General features: G+C 30.4%; 2 protein-coding genes across 2 annotated transcripts; both read right to left on the reverse strand.

Moving 5' to 3' along the window:
- Positions 1-2898: 2898 nt before the first annotated feature.
- Positions 2899-8206, reverse strand: LOC101497987 (uncharacterized). The gene is made up of 7 exons (XM_004507139.4): positions 8071-8206; positions 6877-6919; positions 5138-6757; positions 4987-5062; positions 4172-4548; positions 3564-3662; positions 2899-3295 (listed from the first exon to the last, which is right to left on the reverse strand). The coding sequence occupies exons 3-7, from the start codon at positions 6674-6676 to the stop codon at positions 3128-3130; spliced, it is 2259 nt and encodes a 752-aa protein (XP_004507196.1). The 5' UTR covers positions 6677-6757; positions 6877-6919; positions 8071-8206; the 3' UTR covers positions 2899-3127.
- An 11711-nt stretch (positions 8207-19917) lies between these two features.
- On the reverse strand, positions 19918-21847 carry LOC101497652 (aldehyde oxidase GLOX). The gene has a single exon (XM_004507138.3). The coding sequence runs from the start codon at positions 21689-21691 to the stop codon at positions 20081-20083; it is 1611 nt and encodes a 536-aa protein (XP_004507195.1). The 5' UTR covers positions 21692-21847; the 3' UTR covers positions 19918-20080.
- Positions 21848-23717: the final 1870 nt, after the last annotated feature.

Below are 23717 nucleotides of genomic sequence, written 5' to 3' on the forward strand. Positions count from 1 at the left end.
GAGTAAACAGTATTTGGCCTTTAAAAATTAAATGTACGAGAGACCCTATAACAATATTATTTAAATACATCAAAATTAAAAATTATTAATCAGTGTTCTAATAATAACTAATTAGAAATCCGTGCATACGTATGGGTAGATCAGCTATTTTCATATGATAGATTAAATAAATCCAGATATTTAATTGTATATTTGGATCAAATGATACATAAAATATTAGAATAATAGTAAATGTAAATATAAATACGTAAGAAGTAATAAGTAAAAAATCATTCATATTATCAAAAACTAAAGCTGCCATTCAATAGTACATTTGGTTGAAATAAAAGTTGACATATTAGAAATAAAAAAAATAAAAACATAACATATATAGATAAAAGTTGTAAACAAATATAGATGTTTGATTTTATGTTTGAATTGAATGATACAAAAAATATTATAAAAATAATGAATATAAATGTGTAATAAGGAAAAAAACATTGATATTAAAATTCAAATTTAAATATTTCATTCAACATATTAAAAATATAAAACATAAAAACATAACACATACAGATGAAAATTGTAAACATTTAGTCTTAATGCTCCTTCACTGGGATGGTTTCCATTTGAACAAACATTATTTTTAAACACTGTTGAAAGTATATAGATAAAGTATTCCCATGAAATAAAGTTACCATCAACATCAAGGTTGTTTAATGCTAAACTATCTACATAAGTTGACCACCTATATCCATATTTACATCCTTTTGCTCTCTATCATCCAAAAAGTTAATCAAATATGGAAGAAATATATACTTTTTTTGTCTTCAATACACACATATAGTATACACAACCAAATGTTCAATTATTAAAGCAATACCAGCCCTCATAATACATATACCTCTATCACATAAAACTATACTTTTAAAACCTTACCATTAATTCTATAAAAATTATTGTTTCTTTTAATGTATATATACATCATTATCTTACTCTCAACCAATTATCAATTAATGGATTATAGAAGTTCTTAAGACATTTGACGGTTATCTCCAATTCTTGAATGACACTCACCAAAAATAAAAGTACAACCTCCAAATTTACATTATTATATTACTATATATATTTAATATTTACTATCTTAATTTACTTTATTGGGTTAAATTAATCATTATATGTACTAACTTTATTTCAACTACATATTATTATATTTAATTATAACTTTCTCTCTCGTTATGCATTATTATATTACTATATCTATTTGCTCTCAATCAATTAGTAAAAAAAAAAATATGTCTATTATAAATAATAAAATATAAACTACCACCAACAAATTATAATTTCCTAACAAATTGTCCACCACTATGAAGAACATGAGATAAAGATCAAAGCCTTTCTCCATAGGAAGAATATGAGATTTAAAACCCAAAAAAGTTGTAATTTTTTTAAGAAAATACATTTGTTCAAGTCATATACAGGACATGCATATCATCTTGCACTTACCTAATACCGATCAATGAGAGCATTTTATTGGGTGTTTGTAGACTTTGTATTTAAAGAAAAAATTTAAACATATTTGTGTAAATAAAAATATTAGCTCGTATATCAATAGTTTGCAAAATTACGTTATTTGTCATAATTTAAAAAAATTAATAATACATTAAATGCAAGGAGCTCCACCAATCCAACTTGGTTTAATTGGGAATGTCATTCTTTGAAATTATGATTGTGATAAACTAAAATGTTATTACCAAACTATTGTTTTATACAATCTTGATCATGAAGAATAGAGACATGTAGCGGTTCATTGTGAAAATTAGATAAAAAATTAGTCTGCACTTTGCGACACTAACATTACCAACATAAAATTAGTTTACACTTTGCAACACTAGCACAACCAAAATAAAGCTAATCCAATCAAAGGACACCTACCATTCACTCTGATCTATCCACAAAATGCATGTGAAACTCATGAATCACACTAGTGTTTCATTTCAAATAATTGAATGTCTAATTCGTATTTAGAGGGTCAAATTTATGACTAAGCAAAACAGACTTCATTGTATATTTGTTGCTTTTATTTTATCACACTTATGAAAATTGTCTCCTGACTCAAATAAAAAAAACAATCCCGTCATTTTAAATTAACTTTTTGATCTTTCAATTATTACATTTTTTGTAATTTTAATCACAATTAACCTGAATCTCTTATTCAAAAAATAGTGATTTTTGACTTAAAAAAAAGATGATTTAATGCTCCAATTATAAAGTTGAAGAGAAAATGTTATTTTTGAGACAAAAAATCACCACATATTAAAGTTAAAAATTATGATTTTTGGATTAAAATTATAGATTTAGATCAAAACTAAAACAAATGTAATTATTGAGAACTATTTTATGTGAGCAAAATAAAATAGAAGATTAAAATTACAATATTTTTTATTACAATCAAAAGTGTCATCAAACCAACAAAATAATAGTTTCATTTTTTTAATAAAGGTGAAACTCTCGTCATAATATTCAGTCTAGAGGTGTCCGCGAAAGATATCTACGAGTATGAATAGTACTCATCTGCTGACCTATCTTTTGAATAAAAAGATATCACCTTACCTTATTCATATTGGTGTAACAAATTTTTAAGTATTTGTATATAATACAATTCAATCATAAAAATATTAATAATTTAACACATCAATTTTACTAATTTACTACCGAGTACGAATATTAGCAGACTTAAATATGATTACATTTGTCTCTGGATCTATTAACTACCAGATCGACAAAATATTCATGTATTTTATCTGATATAACCTATTAAACTTTCCGCTTTGTGCCCATAGATATATGCAGGTGCAGATTATTTTCCCATCCTTAATTCGGCCTAACAAAAATTTATTAATAAAATAAACCCGTAAAGCATTTCACCGTTAAATTTGATTTTACACGGCTGAATATCAATTGAATATTTGATTTCAGTCAGCTGGATACAAAGTATCAATTGAATTAACATGTTGCATAGAGAGGAACCAACAAAATTCCCATTCCTCATCAACAAGTATAAGACATTTCTACATCACTCAATCTATTATTTAATACAAAGGTATTAAGAAGCTAATTTACAAAGGTATTAAAGCAACATTCCCTTTCACGTAGATTCTGACAATTGTCCCTCGCCCTCCTCATCATAAAACCTAACCTGGCACAGCCTTCCACCTGCTTCATCAGCAAAGGCTATTTTTTTCTCTTTCCGCTTTGCATCTTGTGGAGGTGAGACTACATCTTGTGGAGTTGAAGAACTACTGTCAGCTAAGTTCTGCAGTTGATCAAGATTAGTAATTAACCAAACAAGACACAGGAAACTAAACCATAAAAAGCTGGAAATATTTAAGAGCTACGAAACATAAAAACCAGACACGGCACTGACATGTGAACATCAATAATAATTTAAGAAAACAGAAGTATTTAATGTTACTAATGGGTGTGTGTCATGTCAGTTTCAGAATCCAACAAGTGTCGGACACTGAACAAGTGCTGGTGCTTCCTAGACTTCAATTCAAGAGTATAGTAGAGGATGAACGAACCATTATTTTACAGAAACGATTGCAATCCCTTGTCATGAAGGACAGCCACCGCTTTGCACCTTCTTCAGCTTTTGTGGCCTTCTTGACTGCCATTCTTGCCTGAAAATCAATAATTAAATAATTATTAACAAATACTCAATGTCAATTTAAATGTATTCCTAAACACATGAAAATTTGATATTACAAGAAATTTGTATAATTTTAAGAGTTAAATAGGAAGAGAAAAGAAACTATATTTATAGCCAGCATAATATGCTTTACTAATTGACAGATTGGGAAAATAATGAGCCAAAATCCTAAAGGGAAGGCATTAAATCAGAAACAGAGGACATTTTTATATAACTGAGAGTACACTTCATTCTTTTTTTTTTTTTGTTGCTAAACTTCCTCAATAACTGAATAATAGAACTCTATTACCAGTTTTAACTTACTAACAAACTAATTTAATGCTATACTACTCTGCAGATTATACAGATTACAAAATACCACATGAATAAACTATAGTATGACAGAAACTGCACTATTAGTCTAAAAAAGAATTGAATCAATTATCATGATTTCTACTGTAGAAAGTCACATCCACTAAGAACAAGTTTGTGATATCATACCTCATTAACTTTGTATCTCAAAGAGGTATTTAGACAGAATTCAGATCGTAACATATCATCCATAATGTCCTTCATAGACTTCAACTCTTTTGTGAGTTTCATAGTAAGACATTCTGCATCATGCATCTGCTGCTTTGAAAATGCAATAGCACTCTTTGAGCAATTCTGTAAAGTGCTGCACCCCAGACGGGTTGCTGAGCGAGAAGAATTAGATGTCTTGGAAACGCTTTTAAGATTTGAACCATTTCTAGAAGTCTTAGAAGTAACTCTAACTTTGTTAGGCTTATTAGTAACTCCAGTTCTCGTGATATCCTTAAGTCCTACTGCATCACCATTCTTATCAGTCGACTTAGTAAATGGTAGTTCACCTTTGCATTCTGGAATCATGATACCAAATGTAAGTAAAACAAAATTAGGTAAAAGATTAAGGTATTTAGAGGGAATAAAAATATATTATTATATGCATAAGAAAAAATCCAAAGCCACTTCCACAGAAATCCAAATTATATTTGACAGAGAGAAATGAACAGATTAGAGTACAAGAAAAAATATTTTAACTCAAAATAAAAGCCCATTAGCAGTTTCAAGCAATATTATGACTACAACCAATGGCAGCATAGTTTAAGTTTTGCATACCATGATACTTCTCGTGTAGCTCATAGCTACACGCCCACATTTTTCCTCTACCAAATTATCTCTAAGTTTTCGTTTCCCATGATTGTGGGGTATATAGTTCAAAAGAATATGGGAGGATTTTAAAATGTAGTTACCAATTATGGATCTAGATCACAGAGAAATGCTAAAAAAGGACTTACTTAGATTGTTTTTATGATTAATATCAATGGACTCCATGGCTTTGCACAACTTTTCCTGCGAAGATGGCGAAATGGCCTGAAGAGAAAGCAACTAATGAGAAAAAGAAATAACATAAATCAAGTCAATAAAAATTTGTGATAATATTTTCACCTTTCTGGTTGATAATAGCCTTTCAGGACCATGCAGCTTTGGACTACCTTCATGTTCATTCCAAGAAGTCAATTCATCAGAAGCCTCGCTGACATGTATTCTCTCATCATCATTATATACGGAAACAAAAGACTGCTTCTCCTCATATTCAGGTGAACCATCTGAGCAATGAACCAGACATTCATCAGAATTGAGGCCATGGTCAATAGTGGAGAAGAGTTTATCCTGAACCTCAGCACCAGCTGTACATTCATCTGGTGAAGTATTATCATCTTTAAACTCTGGACCTAGACAGTCAAGGTCTTTATGACTAGCCACTTTAGACGGTGAGACTGGTGTATCATTGTCATCATCACATTCGGAAGCAAATGATTGCTTCTCCACATATTCAGGTGAATCATCTGAGCGACAGACCAGATATCCATCAGGTTTGAGTTCATGTTCAATAGTGGAGCAGGGTTTATCCTGAACCTCGGCACCAGCTGTATATTCATCTTTACTGCAATCATTGAGTAAAGTAATATCATCTCTAAACTCCAAACCTCGATAATTAAAGTCTTTATGACTAGCCACTTTAGGTGATGAGACTGGTATATCAATGTCATCATCAAGGTGATTGTCATGAATATCGGAGTTACTGTGATCTTCAAATGCTATTGCAAGAAAGTTGGTAGACTGGTTGCTGCTAAGATCAGGATTACTTATTACAATATCGCAACTAGATGGCTTCATCATTCGTAGTGGAACAAAATCAAAAATCTCTTTCCGTTTGTAATTTAATTCATTATTGGAATTCCCTTCAAGAGTTATCTTTGCATCTTTATTTTCTCTACTGGAAAAATCATCTGGCCCGTTGAAACACTCATTTTCAGGACACTCAAAATTCATTTCAACTAGAGCAGCTGAATCCCCACTAGAGGGTGAGAATTCTTGACCAGCTGAATCCCCACTAGAGGGTGAGAATTCTTGACCGTCTAGTATCTCTTCAGATTCATCAACTAGAACAATCTCTTGGGGGGAAATCGGGGGGTCTTTTACACACTTCTTCTTTTTCTTGGACTTCATATTTTTTGATAGTTTAGTTCTCAAGTTACTAAGAGTCTCCGTGAACTCAGGATCATCTTCTTCCATTGGCTGCTTCTCCATGTAGTCTTCAATTTTTGTTTTAGAAGAGTTGAAACCTTGCGAGCGTTTTCTCTTCCTTGTTTTGCAGCTTTCTTTAATTTGCTTTAGTGTTAAAGTGGCAAAATCATCATCATCATCATCATCATCATCATCCAAGTTATTTATTCTCTGATTATCCCCATCATGGGCATCAGATTCCCAAAATTCAGGCTCAATTTTCACTATTCCTTTCTTCATAACATCAATGCAAGATCTCACAGCCTTCACATTATCAAACAAGAAGCCCTCATTTAAATCAGTGATATCTTTAAATTTAAGTTTTGGTTGCCCGCGAGATACATTAAGGACTTTCGTAACCAAACCACCTTTAATGGCCTGGATATAATGAAGATTACCACAACGGCGAAGCTCCATTTGGATTCCCTACTGGCAAATCACAGTCTTTCCACTAGTCTTCGAATTTTTCCCTTAAACCCTATCAAGAATTTCAAACCACTGGAAACAGTAGAAAAAGATACATAATTAGAAGAAGAATCTATGGCATTGAATCCTGTTATAGAACTAGACATGCTACAAAGTTCACATGATTTAAAAAGACTGTTAAGTACAAATACCTTAAGTGTCCAATCCAGCAAATCAAACAAAGCACTTTGCAACCTACATTAATTTCAACAATTATGCAACATAATCAACATTAACAAGATTCTCATCACCAAAGCAAGATTCTACATTTCTATATAAAACATGAACAAAACAAGAAACCTATTAGAAAATCTTTCATAACAAAGACCACTGAGAAAGGGAAAGAACCAGGCAAGCGCAAAATGAAGCAACCTCAAATTGATGTACGTAGAGACAGAACATCAAAACTCAAACAAAGCAAGTAAGACACCAATATAATAATACTGTCAAATTCAGCCAAAATTTAAAGAAAGGAAACATTACCAACATACAAACCTAATTGGTATTGTTTTTCTAGAAAAATAGTCCGTTTGTTGTTTCAAAAGCTTTGTAATGAAATTATAAAAATTGGGCTTTAACAATTAAAAATAGGTTAATCAAGGCAAACAATAATTCTAAAAGATAAAGCTAAAGAAGAACAATTCGGCATTTTCAATAGGAAGTTAGGAACAAATAACGCAAACTTTGAACTCGTTGTTCTAAAACCTAGAAACAAATTCGCCTTGAAGATGAATAAAAGTCACAACCGAATTGAAACATTTATAAAATGAAGCAACCTCAATTTGATGCTATCACAGATAGAACATTAAAACTCAAACAAAGCAAGTAAGACACCATATATGAGAACTATAGTACCAATTCAACACTACAATCAAAATTCAGACAAAACTGAACAAAAGAAACTTTAAGGGTATAAGAACCCTTTTGAAACCCTAATTGGAGTATCACTTTTCCAGAAAAATAATCCCTTTTTTTCAAAAACTCTTTCTTGAAGTTATAAAAATTAGGGTTTGTCATTAAAACAGGTTAATCTAAACAAACAACAATCCTAAAAACAGCTAAAATCAAACAATTCAGTGTTTACAATAGGAACAAACACCTCAAATTCGAACTCAATCTTCCGAAACCTAGAAATAAAATCACCTTGAACATAAATAAAAAAATCACAAACGAATCGGTACACATATAAACAAAAACAACGAAACAGGAACAATTTTAGGGTTGAAAGAAGAAACAATGAAATCGAAACAGATTTTGAAGAGAATGTTTATTTTTTCAGATCTATGAGACAAGAATGTGAATTCGTAAAGACAAATTGAAAATAAACGAATCGAAGGGTTTTTCACCTTGGAGAGAATTGGATTCGGCTAAGCGGCAGCAGAGAGAAGAGAGATTGGATCTAGGGTGAACTCGACAATGGGTGTGTGAGAGAGAAAGACTGAAAATATAGTGTAGTGATGGAGTCGTAAGGCGCGAATTCGTTTTGGCGGGAGTGCAATATATGCTAAAGATACTGAAGATTTTATTTTATATATTAAATAAATAAAAAAACAAATATCCCTTTTAACGCGGCAAATCACAATTTGAATTTTCGTTTACGAGATTTGTTTACATTTAATGTTAGATTTGTGAAGATTTCGTTATAACAGAACAAATCACAATTAGAATTCTTAGTTTATATTTCATGTTGGGCCGTATTTTGAATAAGATTATTTTTTATAAAAGATACAAATTACAAAAAGACAAAGATTCCTTATAACGAGGCAAATTAAAATTTGAATTCTAGTTTCATGAAAGTTGTTTATATTTAATGTTGGATTGTGTTTTAAATAAGATTGTTTTTGGTAAAATAGACCTATTAAAAAAAATGGACATTTGTTATAAGGCGGTAAATCACAATTTTGATTCTTTATTCATATTTGATGTTGAATTGTGTTTTGAATAAGATTATTGGTGAGAGACACAAATTAAAAAGATGGATATTCATTATCGCGTGGCAAATGACAAGTTCAAAAAACTTGAAAATACTGAACTGAATTGATTTTCAACTCAAAAAATCGAACTGAACTGTTTTATAAACTGGTGAATCGGTTTATTAGTTTGAACCGAACAAATTGGTTTAACTTAGTTTTTTTGTTCCTCTAAGTCAAATTTTACATAATTATCTTTAATTATATCTAAAAAACAAATTTGATTCTAGTTTTTTGAACTAAAAACTAGTCCGGTTCAGTTTTTTTAATTGAAAATCGGTTTAGTTCGGTTTTTTAAAACTGAAAATTAGTTTGGTTAAGTTCTAGTTTTAAAAAATCAATTCAAAAATAGTTTCATTCTCAATTTTTATAAATCAGTTAAGTTCAAAAACAATTCAATTCAGTTCTGCAGTTTAATTCAATTTATTTGTTTTTAAAATACCCTTATATTTTTGGATGTTGTGAGTCTTTCAAGTCCGAAGATTGTGCCACACTTATGTTTTTGAACACCCTTATATATACCTATGGAGGATTGAGTGGTTCGGAAGTAGGATTCATCAAGGAGCTTTGGAAGCTTTTAAATTCTCAAGCAACTCTTCAAATATTGAGAGCAATTATTTTGGTTGGAAATGAGTACGACATATTAGGTGGTTATTATTAGTGGGACACTAAAGACAACATCAAGTTATGGGATGGATGAGACAATTTATAAAGGAGTAGGATGGAATCCATAATCTCCACATGTACTTATGAGACAAGTGGCCTTTTAAGAAGTATATTGCAACTTGTAGATTTGCAAAATCAAAACGATTCACAGTGATTTAGATAAATCTATGGTGATACCAAACATGTAAGTGTCAATATCTATGTTTATTATCTCCACACATCAACAGGTATTTTTCATCATATTTTGTCATCACTTTCACATTTTTTGGAAAACTTCTTAAACGATCACTCATGTAATAAATATTCAAATTAAATACATATAGCTCATATATTCTAACCTACCAAAAAGAGGTGTCTTATACATATAGATTTCACAAATAAATTATCTAAAAAATGCTTCAAATCATAAGCTGGTTTTAGTAGTTTTTCAACAAAAAAAAAAAGTTAAAATTGATTTTTTTTTTTTTTATAAAAAAGAAGCAATTTTCATTACGACATATAAACACAAATAACTTATGTCTTTTTTTCAAAATCATTAAAAAGTAATCTCTAAATTATTAAGACACTGTTTGATAACGCCAATAAACTAGTTTATAGCTTATTAAACTAGTTTATAAACTTGTTGGATTAAATAAAATGTGTTTGGTAAACAAACGTTTTTAACAAACTTATAGTTTATTTTGAGACGATATTTCAAGTAGCATTTGAGCTTAAAGCTTATAGTTTTTTACATTTTCTTTCATTCATAACTTTATTAATTTATTTTTATTATTTTTTATACATAAAACGTAACTGTCCCACTAATTTACTATTTACCCATTATCTTTAGTATTTCTATTTTTTGTTCAATGTAGTACTATTACTTCTACGTAACACATCAATTCTTTCGATCCTTATCAAAAAAGTTCGCACCAAAAAAATAACTTTATGTGTGCCAAAAATTTGTGTCACATAACACAAAATTGACAAAGACATGCATGAATAGAGTTGGACTCAATTTCTTTAATTTCTTGCCAAAATAACTCATAAAGTCTTTCATCTTATACATCTAATAAGAAATTCATAAAGTTAAATTTACTTTTAATGTCAAATTATAAACCGTAAGATGAATTGCTTTTTAGGATTACTATTTATACACATAAGGTTTGTTAAACTTTTAGATAACTATTTAAATTTATGTTTATATTGTAAATAAAATAAAAAAATTAAAATAAAACTAAATAGACTCCTAATACCAAAATAACGTTTTTACAATATATAAAAAATATACTCCTAATATCAAGGTCTCCTTCATTCATCCAGAGGAGAACACATTTTGTGTCAATCCACATTAAACAACATTTCGACTATTAATATCTCGTGATCAAATGTTGTTTCCAATTCATTGATCTATAATTTTAAGAGGATTAATAGGCCAAACATAAATATGAAAATTGTATATAGTAGCATGCTACAAATTATGTATTTCACAAGTTGAACTTTATCTATGATAGAGTTGATCACCTTCCCAACAGGCTACACGATGGATTCAACTAATTGGACTAGCTGCATGTTAAATTTTTTTTTTTTTTTACTTTGGTAAAAGTGACAGTGTAGCATATGTGGAGGTGTTGGGGCTTTAAATGGGTGAGATTAAAATTCATGAATCGTACTAATGTTCTATTTCACTTGGGCACATCTTGTGCTACAGGCCTCATATTATTATTAATATAACTTCATTTGCTTCTTAAGAAAAAATTCTTCATTTTAAAAAAAAAACAACATAATTTATATATTAAAGGAAATTAAATTTACGTCCTACAACGTTTCCTTAAATGACACACATTCATTCTAGTTTTTACAATGCACTTATCTCTTCTTTACTCACTTAAAAATTGAACATAATATTTTTTTTTCCATCATACTTACAACTTTGTCTGTCATTTATCAAAACCACACTAGAATGCACATTTCGGTTGTGTATCTAAAAATATAATAATACATTTCAAAATTGTAAATACTAGGTGTATGGTTGTACCTTTACAAATTAAGGTGAAAACTATATTTGTTCATATAGTAAATGACAAAAATAAATGCAAGTGTGACAAAAAAAAAATTGATGCAATTTTTTAGTTAGTATCAGAGATGTGAGTATTTTTTTCAATGCAATTTTTCATATATATTCATAATAAATCTCAATAATCGATTATTGTCAATCTATAATTGATTAATTAATAATTAATCTAATAGACTCTCACTTGATGTTAACTGCAAAATTATATTCAATAAAAAAAAAACAAATCATACATATCAATGACTTACATTTTATTTAAATAATGATGAACTTAGAATGACCTTAATATTTAAAAGTGCTATAACAAACTTCCACTAATAAAAATATCAAAAGATTTAGTCAAACCAATATGAATTCAAATATTTATGTTTATAAGTCGTCATTTAGTAGTTTTTCCAGTGAGATTTAATTTTCATAAAGGTCATAGGATATCTATGTAGATTAAAAAAAGTAATTGCATAGATATCACCCATTATAAGTTTAACTATATTTAGTCAAAATTATTAAATGTTCCACAATACTTGACATTCAATTAATCTTGTTTTTTAAAAAAGAGTGACTGTGAAAATTCACAAAAAACTTGAAAATTAAAAATCTCTAATTAACATAGACATTTAGTTTAAATATAAATAAAAATTAATTTGGCAACAAGAATGTCAATATTAAGCATGTATTTTTTATGTACAATCTTTAAGTACCTTAACAATGTAATGTCAATATTAACATTATAATTTTACTTGTATATTTGTGACCTCACAAAATATAAAAATATAATAATTACAAAAGAGATACGATATAATTATATACCAAAAAAGTATTGTGTATTTTCATGTAAATTCGACCAAAGCATCCTTAAATAATAATAATAATAATAATAATAATAATAATAATTATTATTATTATTATTATTATTATTATTATTATTATTATTATTATTATTATTATTATTATTAGTATATATATATTAGTAAAATAAAATTATACTTAATTTCAATATCTCATTCATTATTTTCTATGTCATAGTTCACACAAAAATATATGACATTAAAGATTGATCAAAATTATATGCATATGCAGTACTTCCACTGATCCGTCATATATAAATAATATTTTAGATTCTCATTAGAGCTGATTAATTTTAAAACACTCTATGAATTTATATTTAACGATGACATAATAAATATTTAGTACAAAATTATCAAATGGTTATAGAATTTATCGTTAATATAGTTTTTATACGTAAAATAGATTATAGCAAAATTATTAAGACAAATAGTTACACACAACAATATGTAACCTAATATATTCATAATTCATCAATGACACGTTTTTTAAGATTTAAGTTTTATAATCAACCACATTTTCAACATATTAAAATTAAGAAGGTTATATATTTTCACTTACTATTTCATGATATAGAATCTTTAATCACTAATAGATATTCTAACACTATTAGAAAAACTCATGTTAGCGTCGGTAATAAGTCGACGCTAACAGATCAAAAGCCGACGCTAACATTGATTTAGCGTCAGTGTCGGGACTAAACTAAAATGGTCAAAGCTAATACATAACGTCAGTCAAATGTCATCCGACGCTAATATAGTGTCGGTTAGACCTACTCTAGTCTGACGCCACTAGTAAAATAGAACATCTGACGCTAGTTTATATCCATTGATATATCATTCAGAAAAACTATCGCGTCGGAATGGCCAACGCTAAAATTAACAAGTTGTAGCTTAGGTAGCGTCGGCTAGACCGACACTACAATCAACTAATAAATGTGAACAACTAAATAAAAGTCAACTTGAATTATTCTTCAATGGCTACCTCTTACATGTAATCTTGTTATGTAACATATTTGAATGCTAAAAATGAACCAATTAGTTATATATGAATGCTACATTAGATCAAGATTAAATATGCACATATTTGTGATTACTGTAACTGGTCACACATGCTTATCATAAACAATTTTAAACTAATTCTAAATTAATAAAATCTATCACACCATCAATTCACTAGTGTGGATTCATGCTGCTTCAAATAATATATAGGAAACAGTTCTTTCTTTGTCTCTAAAATGAAGCATGTCTATTGGATTTTTAAAATGAGACTCGCCACTTGGTTATTGCAATTTGAAAAGAGACCAGAATTCATATGAAATTCCCAAATCCAAGCTAACAACACTCATATTTTATCATCCCGCATGGTTTCTTAAAGAGAACAAAAACTAACTCAATTACTGAAGAATATAAATGATTAGATAAGATAAGATATTAGACCTGTTGGAAAGTACAACCTAAAAGATCGTATTTTTCGTTCTTCATATCCAGAAAGTACCCTGACATAATATAGGGATTTCCTCCCAAAATCCAACAACTTATATATTCATATTGGCAAATCATCAACTCTGTTTATTTTAGAATTTTCTGCAAAAGTATAAATAAATGAAAAATTAAGGATGGCAACTGATTAATAACCTCAAATTGGAAAGGGGTGAAGTTCATATTCCACAGGATAACCATTGTACTCTCTAAAGTACCCAAAAGCTAACTTGTCAATCACTAGAACTACATAGTTCTTCAAAATCTCATTCCACATACTAATTTCATGCTGCGAAAATGCAAATTATCATTTTCTATATATTATATCTCATCATTTTGAGTAAGGCACAAATAACATAAATAAATAAGTACGATGCAGATAACACTAAAAAATAGTAAGATAGGATTAGCATCATCGTCAAAAATAGGATTGATAGCATCAGGAAAATTAATATTAAGTAAACGTGACAGCAAGAGAAATCACCCATTACTCTGTTTGCTATGATAATCAAAACTCCAAAAATTCAAAGGTTGAGTGAGTTGAGCTATAGAGCATAAAAGACTATGCAACAATTCACTTGAGAGAATGATGCACTAATGCCGAATGAAGATGTTTACAAAATATGGACTATGATACACAAATAAAGACCTTCAACCCTACTATGAATAGCAAAGGGATCATCATTCTTGACACATGCGCATATAAAAAGTATAAATCAAACCATTAAGAAAGATTTAGAGTTAAATGATAGTTTTTAGATATTATTCATGATAGCCATTATGACATCATGTGATCTATGTAATCAATCTAACTTAATGACAAAAGGCTTTAGTTTTTTTAAATCTAATAAATAGATTAAAGGAAAGAAAAAGCATAACGTCGAGCCGGTTTTGGTGAAAATAGTTTATAGGTCACACGCAGAGCTAACCAAATAAATATATAGCCTTTTACAATATATTTTGTGCGGCTATAAAATATTATTAACCAAACACTCAAGTAATACAGAAAATCAAACTAGTATAATTTACAGGAGATTTTTGAAGTCAGCATACACTGCCAATGCATATATAAATGTGATGATGCAACTGGAAATCATTCACTCCACAAGCAATACGAACCTAGCTAATACATTGCACATGTCTAATCCCATTCAATATCATATAATTACTGCTGATATGCTACAATGTTAACCTCTTTCTTAGAAAATAATAATTGTTCATATTCTTCCATACTAGGATTAGTATATCAGTGTAGTTGTAAAACATAAGTAGCCATGATTTAATTTTTACCTCAAAGAGAACAAACTTTCAGACCTTGCTGGAGATTCCATGAGATTATCAGGAAGTGAGCCTCCAACTGTCAATCCATTAAGACTGGATGCCATTATCTGAAATATTATGTACCAAAAATTCTAATGTTCATAGAGTACCAAATATTATGAACAATTAACAGAAAATTATATTAACAATAATAAATCGATAGGATATGATTATTATCAATATAATATTAATTAGAATTATAAAATATTTAATTATTTAAAATATACAAAAACTTGTACCACCGTATTCATGATAAATGAGATTACAATTATACATATCAATAATAATTATAATAAAAGTGTATAAAATGAAGTAGCAATGTCATTTTACAAGAAAGAGGGTTTGAATTGTAAATGCACCATTTTAAATTTCTTGTTAAAAACTTAAGAAAATAACTTAAGATTGACCTTGGTTGTAAAAACAGAAAACGGAGAACGTTCTTGGTTTTAACCAGAAAACGGAGAACGATCTTGGTTAGTTAAAATCAGTAATTCAATTTATGTATTTAACTTGATAATCAATTAGACTGAAAGTAAATAGATAAGGAAAGAGATACCACACAACGATATATCCTGGTTCATCCAACCCGGGTTACGTTCAGTCCTCACAACCGTGAGATTTTCCACTAAGTGTTTAAAACAAAGAACCTTCTTGGTTTTACATCACCTAGTTCAGATCAACCTTGATATGCTACAAAGTTAAAACCTTTGCGTCCAGAAAGGAGTTCAATCAAGTCACCTATCAACCTTTCCACTAAGTGTTTAAAACAAAGAACCTTCTTGGTTTTACATCACCTAGTTCAGATCAACCTTGATCTGCTACAAAGTTAAAACCTTTGCATCCAGAAAGGAGTTCAATCAAGTCACCTATCAACCTTGATAGAATTTCTTACAATCTACCCAAACTATACTAAACTCTTATAGTTTGAGTTTTACAATAATGATGATATTGTTTTGTTAGAATCTAAGAAGGCTCAACACTTGTTTGAGTTCTGATTCTTTGACAGAGAAATACAAGAGAATGATTCTAGGAATCGAATGGGAAAAATCAGAATTGATTCAATGTATGTGAGTGAGAGAAATTCAAGTATGATTGAAATGAGTAATGAATTGCTTAGTACTTGAAGCTCTGATTTTTTCTTGAGCATTGACCTTCCTTTTATAGGCTTTTAGGACATTTAATAATGGTCAAAAGAGATGTTAGTATTGCTCTGTTAGATTTGACCAAAACCAATATATTTGAATAAAAATATTCCAGATGTGTGTGTTTAATGATCTTTATACCTCATATATATTTGTTGATAATATTGCTTCGATCTAGAGATTTGATTCTGCCCAAACAGGAGAATGATGACAAACTTCTGTAGAAATATGGAGATTGATACTGAACTTCTGCAGAAACGGAGATTAATGCCTTCCTTGACTATAATGGTTCCTAATTGTTTCTTGCCAAGTACTGATAACATTAGCATGAAATTCAGAGGCATAATCTTCTTTGAACTAATGGAGATTGACTGATTTTGGAGCTATGACATTCTTGAAACTGGAGAACATTCTCCGTTTTTCAGATTTTGTCAAGAATTTTCTCCTTTTTTGTTTGTTCAAATTTTGCTTTTCATGCTGATTTATTCTTGCTTTACTTTGATCCTATCTTTGATTAATACACTCAAATACACATGTTAAATACCAAAACACTTAGAATCATAATTAACATTCTTAATTAACTTTTTGTTTGTTTTCATCAAAACATTAAATTGAGATTTTGTCTCAACAAACATGTGCACCATCTCGTGGTTGTTTGTCGTCTACCTGTTGTCGAACACTTGTCAATAAATCTTGCGTTAAACCGAAAATATTTTGTGGTGTACTTATTGGCTTTAAAGGGAATTATGGAGCCATAAACCTTTGGTTAAAAAGATTTTGGTCATAAGACATGTCTGTAAATGGGTTAATGTAATAAAATGGCATGCGAAGAATTGGCCTAATTGCAGGTGAACAATATCTAGACATGAAAATCGAGAAGTTTTGTCTGAATCATAAGCCCTCATGCGTTGCAGCATAACTCTGGCTAGTCGCTACTATGTTGAATGTCTCTTAAGACGACCTCCCACTAGCGTTGGTAGAATCTTGCATGACTGAGGCTTACTCATTGTCCGTGACCAGGGAAGGATCGCGAGTCACTTGGACATGCCGTTGTTTCAGTCACACAGTCCACAAATAAGGCTTATCCGTCATTCGTGACTAGGGAAGGCCCATAATGCATGAGATAACATGGAACATTACCACTTTAGAATCCTCCTGTCGACAAATTCAAATTTGGTGTGACGTACGATAACAATGGTTGTAAGCATTCTAACACTCGCCATACTAGAAGTTTCGACATTTTGAGGAGAGGACATGTTATTAATATTTTTAGAGTTATTAGAAGAGTTTGAATGCTAGATACGTCTACTTATTAAAGACATGCAAACTAAAAAGTGGAAAATGTTTTGAGAAAGAGAGTTGAAAAAATGGGTCTTGCTGGACGTGCATCAACTTGTTTACGATATTTGTTAGTTTACAGTTTACGGTGAAATTGACAAACTTCAACCACAAGTAGAAGTTTAATCAGTACAACTGTGTTGTTTAGATTCCATTATATCATTTTTAATTGCTTTTATCCAACGTAATTTTAAAATAAATATTGCTGAACATGCATGCATGTAGTTCTAAAAAAAACACATGTTTTAACTTTGATACAAAAATAACTTGACTTTAAAGTAAATATGAATGAAAATAAAGTACGTAAAAAATAAAGTGCTTGAAATGTAAAATGTGTGAATCGTATATTGCATTGAATGTAAATGACTTGAAAGATAAATCGTGCTGAGAAGTAAAGTTCATCAAGGAATTTAAAGGAATTGACAATACATTGCTTTATTGAAATGAATTTAAAATGAGGTAGAATCCATACTTAAGTTTATGGCAAGCTTGAATATGTTTGGCGTTTATGAGTAGACTTCAGTAGTTAAGTATTCACCCCTTGAGTTTGTGAATAAAGCCTCTTATTTATAAATGCTTTGACTTAGTCTAGTTATTTCCATTCTATCTCCATTTTCGATATTGATAGTGTGTCAACAAGCTTTGTCTTCATGTTAGATTTAATTTGTTGACTTTGGATCAAAATTGACTTCACAGTTGATTTATTTTGACTTTGAATCGTATAGTGTGTCATCAAAATTGACTTCAAAATTGACTTTGGATCAAAATTGTCGAATTATCCTGAATATTGATTGATTTTTAATGACTTTTATATGGACCTTATCGACGTTTATAGATGTCAATCCAACAATAAAAATTTGAACATAATAGATACCCCAAAATACTAAAACAATACGGTATATTAAGCACCTCTGATGCATCTTCCATATGAGATTTGATGTTTGAATTTATATTATAAAGATTTGTTTTTGTTGTGAATTTTAATGTATTTATTATAGATATTGAGTATTTCTCATAAATTTTATAAATTATGAAAGTTCTAAACATTTTAATATATTTCATTTGGTTTTTATTTTATTTTATTATTTATTGAACGGTTTAACCGTGACTCAATCGGTTGAACCAATTGAATCATGATTCGGAGGTCTTGTCGGTTTGATCTCCGGTTCGGTTTTTAAAACATTACCTCCAACCTAATTCGCCCAAACAAACTTTCATAAAAATTTATTGAGTCCAAATATCACCTTAAAGAGTTGAAGAGAAACCTTAATTAATATTAGCCGAACTATTATTTCCCCCCAATGATATACTCTTTGGCCACCAAGAAAGACAAAAGAGGAGACAAGAGATAGCATTGCCTTAATCCATCACCTATTTGAAATCTCTGAGAATGGCTCCCAATAATGAGAACTGAAATCATAATTGTTCTAATTTATCCTTTCACATCACCTTCCTTTAGCCATTTTAATCTAAATCTTTGTATTGAATGCTACAAAGATTATAGCTGAGTCAAGCTTTATATAGATTCCAAGACTTGTTACACCTTGAAATCTAAATCTCGGCATATATTTCATCTTATGGATATAGAATTATGGATCGGGAGATTAGACTATGCCACTCTTATTGCGAGGTTAATTCGGGTGCTGGTGATGCCTTCACGAACATGTGTTGTGATGAAAGTTTCACATTAATTCTTTATGAAGATTGTCCTACTTCACTTAGATATATTTTGTTAGTTGATTGTTAAGAAGTTGGTACTCCTCGTTTGATTCCCTCTATTTATGCAAAAAAAAAAAAAATCACTTTTCCATCAACAACAAAATTATAATACTCCCTCCATCCTACAATTATTATATCTAACAATTTTATAAAGATAGAAAAATAATAAATAAAAAGAAACGATGGCGATTTTGCTAAATTATTAGTATTTCATTTACTATTAGTATATTAAAACAAAGTGAATGAATAATATTAAAGTTAAAATAATATTTAATTAAATAATATAATCACACAAAAATTAAAATTACATAAAAACTAAAAACTAACACTTTGAAATAAATTATTTTTGCAAATAAATAATTGTTTTAGAACACAAGAAGTAGTATTATACATTGTTTTAGAACACAAGAAGTAGTATTATACTTTGTGGATCGATTAAAATAAATTACTTTTGCAAATGTATGGTTGTTGTAGAACACAAAAAGAAGTATTATACTTTTTAGATTCAAAACAAAAAGTAGTATACTTTGTGGGGTTGGGTAAGACCTAAATAGCCAGAGTCCTCATCAATTGACGCAACAATTGTAACCGACACCCTACAACTCCAAATAACTATTACACATAACTCCCTATTATTTTTCATTAAATTATACTATCACTCTCACCAAACGCATTTCATTTTATTTTTTATAACAACTATCACCTAACACATTAAGAATTCAGCGTTGCCAACTTTCATACTGTTTTAAAACTACACAACAAAATAAAGAAAATAATTACAATTCACATTTTTCTTTAATTAAATAAATACATAAAATTTAAAACTACGACACGTGTACCCACCGTGCCACACTTGGCACACCCTGGTTAACCGCGAAAGCCATATAATACCCAGGCGGCGCAACCATCCCACTCGGCGGCGCCGTACACCCAATCCTCCACCTCCCATCACCATCCGGCACAGCAGAACTAACAACAAGTTTGACCAAACGTTGACCTTGACTAAAAGAATGCGTTGCAAATGGCGCGCTACCTAAATTCACTTCAATAATTCCCACAACAGGCAAAGGAACACTCACCACAACATCAAAACTCATACCATACGACACCGTTTCACTTATCTCCAAAATCTCGGGTCGAATATTCGCTTTATCCAAACCCAAATACTCGGGCGAAAAAGCTTCGATTCTTAACTCGGTTGGAAACTCGACATCGAAACGGTACAACACGTGCGGGTTACTCCCCGCTAATAAAACCCGTCCATCCGGTAACAAATTCGCTGTCGAATGATACAATCGCGGAACTGTACCCGGGTTTAAAACCATAAACCGTAACCCGATCGGTTCACTGGGTCGATATAAAACCGGGTTCAAACACGGATTGGAAGCTAATTCAAAACCTTGCGTTCCTTTCATAGCACCATTTATAATCAAAACGTCACCGTTTGGTAACATAACCATATCACCCATGATTCTCTCAAACGGCATATCTTCCATTTCCCAAACCGGATCGGATCCCGTCGCCATTATCCGACCGCAACTACCATGCGCCGGCGTATCAACACTCCGTTCAATAAACGCACCGTATTCGGCACCGCCGCAAACAACAACCACCGCATCGGAAAATTCACCTTCTAATGCCAACATCACCGAAGATCCCGCCGATGGATAATTCCTCGGACCACCATTTAACTCCGGGTAAACCCTAACCACACGATTTTCGACGAAATCGTACATAACCGATTTCGTATTCGCAAACACGAATAGTTTACCGTTAGGGAGAAGATGAACGTAAGGGTACAAATTATCCATTTGTGTATCTTCCGTTTCTGAAAGAAAAGGAAACGAAAAAACGACGTCGTTTTTGCGTTTAGGGTAAAACTCAACAGTATTTGAACCTCTTCCTCCTATGATGATAATTGAACCATCAGGAAGAATTTGATTCGTAGCGTACCAACGACCTTCACTCAATTCGACATCGTTTAGTTCTTCCCAATCGCATGACCCGTTTACATCACACGGGTTGAATTTTCTGAGCTTTTTAAACCCGTCTAAGTCACCGCCGGTTTGTAAAAGCGTTCCGTTAGGGAGGAATTGACCGGAAGAACACCACGTGTCGGTTAAGATTTTTAAAGGACGGAGTTGGTTTGTTTTTGGGTCGAAGAGAATTGAGTGAGCGTAACAATCGAGTTTGGAAACGGCGTGGTTTTTGTATAAACGACAATTGTTTTTTGGGAGGAGTTTACGTGATGGACCTATGTTGGTTCGGTCGAGGAGGATGACGGTGTTGAAACGTGTTACTGCTGTGTGCATTGAGGCTATGCCTGCGTTGGGGATTAGAAGCTCCCACGTGCCGGGGAGGTCAGCACGTGCAGGTGGTGGGAGTGATAGGAGGAGTATGAGAAAGCATATTGGAAAGGGAGAAATGGCGTCCATTGAAAATTGAAGTGGGAGTGTGAGTGGAAGTGTGGTGTTGGGGAAGCTTCTATTTCTAATTATAGGTAAAAAAAGATAATTAAAGTGGAAATTGTAGGACAATAGATGGTGCAATGTTTAAAATTCATATAAACTCTAAAAATAATGGACGATATTCTTCTGATCTATTCTAATAGATATAGTTGAGATAATGTCTCCAAAAATATATCTCTTAAAAATCAATTTATCAAAAACTCCATAAAGTTATTGTTTTCCTTAAAAGAAATAGTCTTTAATTTTATATTTTTATTAAGTGTATGTTTAAAAATTTAATATCGTAGATTGCCTGTGGAATTTCAGGTATAATATACTACTTTTAAACACCAATCCACGATCTATAGTGTAAAATGATTAAAATGAAAAGTGCAACAGCCTTGTTGTGGGCCAGTGCTTTGATGTTCAAATTCTTTTTCCTTTCTTTTTGGTGTAGGATGATTAAAATGAATTCATCACAAACTAGTGTGTAAAGCTTTTTTATGTTGCGACTGTTTTAAGTTTTGAAATAGCTAATGTTAAATTAAAAGGAATTAAGATATGTTTTTGAATGAGTATGTTTCCGCAGGATACTAAACACTTATTATTATAGCGTGCTAGATTGGCAAACAAAACCACATTATTAATCCTTTAATTTAAGAGGTACTTGGGAAATTGTAAGTTTTTATAAGTAAAATTATTGTAAAGGATTTTTATCTGATACTCCATTTATCTGACTACATACTTTATTTTGCAGAGGGCTAAGCAATTGAATTTGGTTTATACTTATAGCATAGCATATGGCAATGTCGCGTAAAGGAAAAGAGAAGGTGGAAAATTGGACGGTTGGGATACAAGTGGCAATGAACATACACAGTGTGGTTAAACGGTGGAATGTATTCTGCCCTCTATATTTTCATCTAGATCTAGTTAAGGACTTTCAAAGCACCGTTTTTTTAATAAAAGGGACAAAATGTTCTTGCTGATTTATGATGAGAAAAAATAACATATATTGAAAAACTAATTTTACATTTGATAATTAATAAAAACAATTAATTTTATTATTTCATTATATAATTGTAACTTTTATTATAAAATAATGATAAAATCATCGGGTTTTGTGTTATCTGTTGAGTATAAAATTATTTACATTAATAGTATATGTCTATTACATCTATTTATAAAAAAAGAGAAAACACAAAATGTTTCTTTCATATAAATTTTTATACCAACATCCTATAATTATACAGTTCTATTTTTTATATTATTTTTTTTCTCTCCACTTCGATTCAATATCAACATTTATTCTGATAGTTATATTTGATCTCGAATATAATATTGAATTTTTGTGTGTCGAAATTCTCTAAAGAAAAATGGAGAGAATGAATCATATAATTAGTTCAAAGAAAAAAATAACGACATGATATATCAATAAAGATATTATTAAGTATAACTATAAAGAACAATTCGCAATTAAGTAGAAGGTTGATTTCTATTGATACAACACATAAAATTTCATTATAATATTTATAAATGTTAAAGTTAACTAGAAGTTGTTTATCAACAACAGTTTTTTCATTCTCTCCCAACCATTGAAGTTTATAGGGTCTAGGATGAGAACCCTAGGATGAGAAGTAGTACAAAGATTAAATTTTGTAATTAGTCTTGTCACTTGTGCCAGTTACATTAGTGTAAGTCCCACTATCAATTATTAAGAGACACAATTTTTCTTGAACTACACATCTAGCATGAAAAAAGTTTTTTTGGTGTGGGGAGTCCTCATCTTTCATGTGAAATCCCAACATTCTCCTAACGATGAGCAAATCTCTTTAGAGGGTTAAGTCCTCACTCTTCTCTTCACTCTCGTTAGAATAATTGGACAAAAATGTGAACTCTCTTTCTCATTTTTTTTTCTCTTGTTTGGACATTGAGAAGCTATGTGCTCCTTTCCAAGGCACTTAAAGCATTTAATAGAAGTAGTAGAAGTAGGAATTTGAGTTAGAATTATTATTAC

This window comes from Cicer arietinum, chromosome 6 (assembly GCF_000331145.2).
Source record: "Cicer arietinum cultivar CDC Frontier isolate Library 1 chromosome 6, Cicar.CDCFrontier_v2.0, whole genome shotgun sequence".
In the NCBI taxonomy this organism is placed as follows: Eukaryota; Viridiplantae; Streptophyta; class Magnoliopsida; order Fabales; family Fabaceae; genus Cicer; species Cicer arietinum.